This window comes from Sylvia atricapilla, chromosome 12 (genome assembly GCF_009819655.1).
Source record: "Sylvia atricapilla isolate bSylAtr1 chromosome 12, bSylAtr1.pri, whole genome shotgun sequence".
NCBI classification, from domain to species: Eukaryota; Metazoa; Chordata; class Aves; order Passeriformes; family Sylviidae; genus Sylvia; species Sylvia atricapilla.
In genome coordinates, this window is record NC_089151.1 from 8,163,102 (window position 1) to 8,171,302 (window position 8,201).

At 59.7% G+C, this 8,201-nt stretch overlaps 1 protein-coding gene across 1 annotated transcript; it reads right to left on the reverse strand.

Moving 5' to 3' along the window:
- Positions 1-19: 19 nt before the first annotated feature.
- Positions 20-7,671, reverse strand: FCSK (fucose kinase). Its single transcript, XM_066327761.1, has 23 exons — positions 7,584-7,671; positions 7,340-7,497; positions 7,191-7,241; positions 6,980-7,105; positions 6,805-6,877; positions 6,355-6,452; positions 6,126-6,206; positions 5,918-6,037; positions 5,610-5,751; positions 5,154-5,281; positions 4,949-5,050; positions 4,351-4,521; positions 4,210-4,277; positions 3,695-4,065; positions 3,237-3,447; positions 2,975-3,141; positions 2,646-2,873; positions 2,374-2,517; positions 2,106-2,225; positions 1,827-2,014; positions 1,532-1,631; positions 825-1,048; positions 20-655 (listed from the first exon to the last, which is right to left on the reverse strand). Exons 1-23 carry the CDS (start codon positions 7,654-7,656, stop codon positions 539-541), a joined length of 3,261 nt encoding a protein of 1,086 aa, XP_066183858.1. The 5' UTR covers positions 7,657-7,671; the 3' UTR covers positions 20-538.
- Between the last annotated feature and the right edge of the window lie 530 nt (positions 7,672-8,201).

Consider the following 8,201-nt stretch of genomic DNA (forward strand, 5'->3'; position numbering starts at 1 on the left):
ACAGAGGGGCACAAACACATGCTGAGAACAAGCTTTTTTATTCAGACAAACTGCATGGACTAGTAACTCGCTTTCACAATTCACTATTTCACTGCTGAAACAGTACCTCGGGACAAGAGAGGGTCTTGATTCCACATCCAGCTGCATTCCTGGTGCAAGAGCATTACATGCTGAACAGACAGCTTGGGTGCCTGCTGCTGGAAGAGCAGGAAGGTTCCTGCTAGATGCAGCATCACAAATGCTAGCTTGTTCCCTCTGAAGTACTGTAAAAACTGGAGTGAAACACCAAAATCAGGCTGGAGGCCCTAGCAAACTGTCCCTCCAGCAAGGCCACCAAGCAGGGGTAGTTTTGCCTGCCTGCACAACTTGTCACAACTTCTTAGGCTCTGGCTTTTGGGGCAAGTAGCAGCACAAAAAGACCATATGGAGACCTAAGGGCACTTGCTGGAGCTGGCTGAAGAAGCTGCCCCTCAAGCAGTGGGGATTTCCCAGCACCTGTTCTGGATATCTGCCAGGAACAGGCCAGGGCTGAAGGCCTTCACACAGCCCTGTCCACTCCAGTGTGAGCGTCGTCCTTCGTATCATATTCCACAACCTCCACAGAGAAACCACCTGTGTCCACTTCAATGCTGTGGATGCTGAAGTTGCCCAGTCCCTAGAAAAAGAGTCACAGGTTGGGGCAAGAGCCAGCAAAGGACCCCTTCTCACCTGCAAGGGCACTGGAACAAGCCATCACACCCCGTGTGTGGTGGGGAGAGATGCTCTGTGTGCTCTAGATAAGGCTGCTGCAAGCTGCCTGCAACAGTGAGGGGCTCGCAGCTCACCTCAGTGTTTGCCAGGATCTGGTGCAAAGCCTCTTTCTGCCGAGGGGCTTTGGTTAAGATGTAAAGGAAGCCGCCGCCGCCAGCCCCAGCCAAGCACTGCCCGTGGACGTAGGGCCGGAGAGCGTCCATCAAACGCCCAACGGCCAGCGGCTCGCAGCCCGGGGCCATGCACTTCTTCTGCTGCCAGTAGCAGTCCAGGCACTTGCCAAGGAGCAGTAGGTCACCTGCAGAGGAGGGAATATTGCAAATTACTTGTCTTTGTTTCTCACCCAAATGGCAGAAACATGCTCGGCCCAAGCTAAATTCTGCCTTCTCTTTTCCAGTTCCTCCCAGCTCTGGTGGCTGAGCAGGCAACCCCAGCCCTGTCACGTTGCTATTTTTAATCCTCCACAGGGAGAGGATTTCCTTGCTTTAATGCTCCAGCTTCCTCTCTGCAGCAGCCAAATAAATTTACTGCACTGACCAGGCATGGCCCCCAGCCCTGTCACCAATGGCACACTGCTAATTGATCAGATTCAGCATGTCTAAACCCCTCTTCCTCAAAATCTTTGTTCAAGCCTGAATTTTGGGGTATTGCCTGGTGAGGGTGGGCTCGGGAGGATTAGAAGCTTCTGCAGCTGCCTGCATGCCCCAGCCTTTTTCCCTGGGAAAGTTTGTTTCTTCAGCTGCTAAAAGGGCGAACCTGGCCCAGGGAAGGGGGCTCACACCTTGCCTCAAGGCTTGGGCACACTCCTCAGCATTGCTCACCAGCGCGTCAGCATTTTGCACAATGGAGGGCAGCCTGGCATACCAGTTTCTCACCACATCCTGCAAGAGGCCAGAATATCCCTGTCACTGTCCTCCTGCCTCTGGCAGCACATGGGGAGGTAGTGCTGCATCCATGGCCTTTGAGTACCAGCTCCCTCTGGGGTGGCAAAGCTCCACACAAGTGAAGGGGATGCCAGCAAAGGCCACGGAGTGGCAGAGGCCAGCCTGTGACACCCAGAGGCACACAGGAATTACCTGGAGCAGGTTGCGGGCCAGGCGAGTCTTCCCTGTGTACACCAGCAGGAGGTGATCGTTCAGGATCTGGGTAAAACCATCAGGGACTGGGATCTGCTCCACTTCCACTCTGAGTGGCAGCTGGGCCTTTGACCTCCCAATTTTGATGCCAGGAACGAGCCCACCAACCTGGTCTTGCCAACCACCCCCTGCAGGGCAGAGGGTCATCAGTTACTGCTGGGATCCCAGTTATTGCTGAGATCCCCACCTTGTGGGTCAGCTGCTCTCCCCAGGTTTTACCTGTTGTGAGCCTCTGCTCCAGGTGCAGCACAGCGTGGATAAGGGACTCAGTGCTGGCAGCCTTCCCTGCTGCCCGGTACAGGGATGCCATCACTGCTCCTGCCAGGATGCTGCTGGTGCCTGGAGGGAGCGAGCACAGGTAGGGCCAGGGTAGTGAGGCACTGTTGTGTCCCTAAGGGCCTGGGGGATGCCCCATCCTGGTGCTGGCAGCAGGAAAGACTCCCAGGCACCAGTGAGGGACTGCTGAGCCCTTTCCCTGCAGACCTACCGAGGCCAGACCCATGGGGCAGCTTGGACCAGATGTGCACCTCAAAGCCACCCCCAAAACTCTCCATCAGCTGGACCCTCAAGGGTTTCTGAGAGGGGAACTGCACAACTTGGGTGCAGATAAAGGCAGCTTTGAGCAGAGCTCCTGAAAACAAAAAAGAAGCTGACACCTGCTGTGGTACTTACTCCCTTATCCCACTGGCCCCAAAAGGGCCATCCTGGCACCAATGCGACATGGCAGGTACAGAGCCAGGCTGGCAGGTGACCCCTCACCTGGTGCATGTGGCTGGGAGTAATCCTGTAAGTGCTCCAGCTCCCGGCACACCAGCTCTGCCACCACCTTGCCCTGTGGTGTCCCACCGAGGGTGACAAGGCGCAGCTCTGGCTGGACAATGCGCCGCACCCGTGCGCCAATGGGCCGGCACCCATCCACCAGCACTGCCACGTCCACCACGGCCCCCCCGTGCTCGTAGGTGATGGGGGGTGTGTCACTCCAGCCACCTGCCAACACCCATCATCAGTCTCCTGGGGTGCCTTACTCCTTTTCTGCCAGCACCACAGGGGTGAGACAAGGGATCTTCTGACTCTGGGAATGTGCTCACCAGAGAGGTCCAGGCGGGCTGGACACACCACCTGCACCCACTGACCCAAGGGTGGCAGCTCCACCTGTCCCACACTGATGAACTGGCATGAGGACATCACTGCCTTCCGGACAAGGATCTGCTCAGCCCCCTCATAATGCCGAGCTGCTCTCACCAGCAGAGCAGGCCTGGGATAAGAGAGATGCTGAGCCCATTGCCACATCTCCACGACAGAACCAATGCCTGGAATGGGGCAGCTGCCTCTTGCCAGCCCCAGCCTCACCGGCTAATCCACTTCTGCCGCTCAGCAGCCAGCTCCTGGACACCACCAGCAATGTCCCCATTCTCCAGGCGCCCAAAAGCTGAGGCCCACTCCCTGTTGGCAGCAGGACCACTCCGCAAGCCCCCTTCCCCTTGTGCCATGCAGCCCAGGACCTCAGCTATACAGGCAAGTGCCCGTGCTGCAATACCAGCATCGCTGGCCGTGGAGGCAACTAGAAAATAAAATAAAAGAAGACTGCAAAGCACAGCCAGAGTGCAGGCTGCATCCCAACCAGCCCACTTCTGCCATAAGCTATCCCCAAGGGAGTAGGACTTGCATGGCTAGCACCCACCTAGGCTTGCTGGATGCCCTGCAGGCACACCCCCATGGGGTCCTGCAACAGGGGGGGATCACTGAAGGGGGTGGGGAGCACTGAGCCGTCCTGATAACGAGAGATGGAGCTCATGAGTCCAGCTCACCATCATCCAGTGTGCCCAGCACAGCCTCGTGGTAGCCCTCGTGGACAGCGCTGCGGGCAAGCGGCAGGAGGCTGCTGTCCTGGCGCCCCAGCAGCACCCGCCGCACCTTGCGCTGGCCCTGCAGGAAGAACAGGGCCTGGCGTGCGCCCAGCTCGGCTTCTGTGTCCAGGCAGGGCAGCAGCTCCTGCCAGGACATACGCCAGGCCGTTCGCCAGCGTGCCAGATGCTCACTGGCCACCGTGGCCAGGCCCAGCAGCCACAGCACATCCTCCAGCCCCAGCGCCTCACGGGCGTGCAGCACCGGGAAGAGCCGGGCACTGAGCAGGCAGCGGCTCCTCCGTGGCATCTCGGCATCCCAAAGGTCCCCTTCCCTGATGGAGGGGAAAGGCCATCAACACTGCCCTGGGGCTCGAGGACACCTTCCATGAGGGGAGCTGGAATGTGGGATGGGTTGGGGTGGTCATGACACCTCCAGGAGCTAGGTCTCTTGTCCCATCCTGACAGGTGGCACCTACCGTATGCCCGTTTGTCGGAAAAATTCAGCCCAGGGCATGTTCAGGTAGGTGGCTTTTTCCACAGGGCTCTGCAGGGACACAAAGGGGCTGATCACACTTCGGCTTTGCTGGGAGCCTGGTGTCACCTCACTGCCCCCGCACCTGCCAGTCATCAAGGCGGCCGCTGAGAGTGAACACGTGGCAGGACAGGTCACGCAGCCGGACGTGGTGGCCCTGAAGGACAATATCACGCAGGGGACAGCCCCGCAGGGCTGCTGAGGAGCCCACGTTGAGGCCCGAGAGGAGGCAGCCAGGACCGATTGCCAGGGGACCCTGAGGAAGAAGCAACAGTGGCCCCCAAATCAGAGCCAAATCCTCACCTTGGAATGGGACAACCACCCTGAGTGACAAGCTGGTGCAGCACAAGCCAGGTGGCAGCATGTAATTTTGTCACAAGATTGCAGAAACACAGACTACAGCAATTCAGGCCAGCCAACAGCCTCCAGGGCTCACAGCCATAACAGAGCCTCCAAAGGAGAGGGTATGCCCTGGTTCTCAGGACAGGCCAGAAGTGACAGCCTCATCCCCTTGTTTACAGAGGGTAACAGCCAACAGGGTGCCCAGCACCAGCCAAAACGTAGCCCCAAAGAGGAAGGGCACCCCCAAGCTATGGTTCCTCCATCCTAGGCAGCAACACATTGCCCTGCTGCTCATTCAGTGCACTGGGAGCTGTTGTGTTACCCCCATCCCATTCACATACCTGGAGGTGACAGTGCTGGATGACACTGCCAGCTGCCAGCCGCACAGCTCCTTCCAGCAGGCAGTTGGTGACCGAAGAGCCATCCTCCAGGAGACAGGGCTCCTGCCAAGGGCACAAAGACATGTGGGACCAGGGTCTGGGCACACAGCCCAGAGCAAGCCCCAAAAAATGCTCATGGGCAAGGCTGGGGATGGAAGGAACGTACATCCACGTGTGAATGCGCTGTTTTGCAGAAGCAGAGGTGGCTGGCAGAGCCAGGCAGGAGAGTCAGGCTGCGGATGTGGTCACTTGCAGAGGCAGTCATGTAGTCATAGGATGCATTGGGAATGTAGGCTGGGAGGGGCAGGAGAGCTCTTAGCACATCGACAAAAAAAGTGGGTGTGTCTCACACTCATGTGAGCCAGGCTGGACATCCCCACTTGAAAGGGTGGGGAGTGAAGACCTGAGGACCCACAGCTGTGGGGAGACACAGACGACCGTCAGGCCCTGACACCCCATCTCTCCCCATGCAGGGAAGAGGGGCAAGGAAGGGGTCACATCATATGCACTCACTGCAGCACAGAACCATAGAATGTTTGGGGTTGGAAGAGACCTTAAAGATTATCTAGTTACAACCACCTGGGCAGGGACACTCCACTAGAAGTTGGAAGGAAGCACTCACCCATGCTAAGAGGGAAGCCACGGAGAGCTGTCCACAGCACAGAGCGGGCACTCCTCACGCTGGCATCACCACCACCCTTCACAAAATCTTCCTCTGTCATCCCCTCTGCCATGCACAGCACAATGTCAAAGAAGAGGGACAGCTGGGGAGAAATGGAACTTGTTAGGTCCAGCCATCCTGAACCCCACCCTGCTACTGGGTGCTCCCTCCCAAATGTGGCAGTATGAGGGCAAGCAGACCCTACAGAGATGCCCAGCAGTGACACCTGTGTGGCAAAGGGTCCTGTCCCCCCACAGAGGGGCTGTCACCTGGATGGGTGGTGCCCCTGAGTCCAGTCCCATGTAAGTGCAGGCGTCCAGAGGAGGGATGACGTGGGTGGCCAGAAGCTGCTCGGCAGCATCCGAGGAGAAGAAAACAATCCCGCAGACCTGCCAGGCACATCAGGGCTGAGGCTGCAGCTGTGGTGACACAAGGGATGGGGCTGGCAGGGTCACCAACACCTGAGTCGTGCCATACCAGTGGGACAGTGCCATCTGGCCCCACACACTGCTGGATCTGGGCCTCTGTGCCTTTGTAGATGATGTCACGCACCAACCCCTGGGAGCAAAACCATCCCAGTGAGCTCTTCAGGGAACCCCAAGCCAAGCAGCCACAGCTGTGCTGAGACCTCAGCAGCCAAGGGATCAAAGAACTGAGGATCCCTGCACCTCCAAGGGATGCCTCTGGAAGGGGGAGCTGCCCCAACCTGCTCATTGGTGAGGTAGACCCCATGGTTCCTGGCATATGCTGGGCTCCCAGGCACTGCGATCACTCGGACGCCCTGGAAGCCATCCCAGTTGATCCCTGGGGGAAGGGACAGAGACCAGTGCCCACTGGGGCAGTGCATGTACTCACACTGGGCACAACTACCTGAAAACCTGGACCACGGCAGTGAAAGTGGCAGCTGAGATACCAGCTCACTGGTATCCACCCACCTGGAGTTCAGGGCACAGTGAGGAGCATGCCAGTGTTGCAAACCCAGACACCAGCAGGGGTGCCCACAGTGCTGTGCCACCTCACTTCAGGCACAAGAGATGCTCCCAGACATGCACAAGACAGCAAGAGCTGAGCATCCACACCCTCATGGGTGTGCTGCTGTTAGGAACCCTGACCCATGCCAAAGCTGGTACAGGAAGCAAGGCTGGCATCCACTCACCTGGTGTTGAAGGCACAGTGAGGAGCATGTCGGTGCTGCAGACCCAGACACCAGGTGGGGAGCCCACACACAGCTGCCAAGAGAAGGACTGTGTGACCAGGGATGGCAGGGAAGGAGCCCAGGAACCCAACACCGTTTCAATCTTGCTGGAAACCCATCCCCAGGCTACACAGACCCGGTGTGTCATGGTCCCCAGAAGGCTGTCCAGGTTGCAGACCAGCGCTTCGGCTGCGGCGCCGGGCTCCTCAGCGGGCAGGCAGGTGAAGGCACGGCCGCAGTCGTCAAAGGAGAAGTCTCGGCCCTGGTGGGACAGAGAATACAGCGGGTCACCGGGAGGGAGCGGGTGCAAAAAGAGATCCCGTGCTGGGCTGCAGGTCAGCTCTCACCATGTGCAAGATGAGGATGCGGGCGTCCCTCAGGACGTCAGCGGTCACCACCTGGGAGAGAACAGCAGGGAAAAGTCAGTGGGGACGGGACAGGCAACCCTCACCGACTTCCAGCATCCCCGGACCCACCAGACGCTGTCACCTCTCACCGTGCATCCGGCCCGGGCGCTGAGGTGCTCGGCCGCCACCAGCAAAGCGTTCAGGGTGGCACCGCCGCTGCCCAGGCTGGCCCAAGGGTCCTCCACGGCCAGGAGCAGCGCGGGGGGGCGCGGGCCCAGCCCGCCCCGCAGCCGCCGCACCTCCAGCTCTGCCAAACGAGAGGCGGGTGGCGTTGAGAGCCGGTCCCGCCGCCGGGCACAGAGAGGGGGAAGGGGCGCCCGCCCCGCCACTTGCCTCGCTGCAGAGCGGACACACCGCCATGGCCCCGCCGGCAGGTGAGGAGAAGAGCGCTCCACTCCGCCGCCATAAGCACCTCCTCTGCCCCCCAGCCTGGCGCCGCGGGGCCTGCTGGGATGTTTAGTCCAGTCCCTGCACGTGCTGCGGGGCGCTCGCCGCTAAAGAACTACAATTCCCAGCGTGCACCGCGCAGCGGGGCACGAACCCCTTAAAGGCACAGGGCACCCCTATGCTGCTTCCCCCTTCCCCCCCATCTCGGGGGCCTTGCAAAGGGGGAATGGGGGTTTGACGTTTTCTGCCCAAAAATGGGTTTCGGCGGCGATGCGTACCCCTAAGAGCCCTGGGTCACCCCTGCCACGAGTCTGGCTCCTCGCAGGACTCTCTGCGGAGAGAAGGGGTGCCCGGGCGGGGGGCGCTGGTGTCGGTTCCCGGTGGGTTGTCAGGGTGGGTGCCCGGTGGGTGCTGGAGTGAGATCGGGGAGGGTATTGGGGGGTGCCGATGCACTGGGGTGAGTGCCCGGGTGGGTACCGCGATGGGTACCAGAGCCGATAGCGGGAGATGCCGGCGCGGCGGGTGGATACCGGGATGGATAACGGGGGATCGGTACTGGGGTAC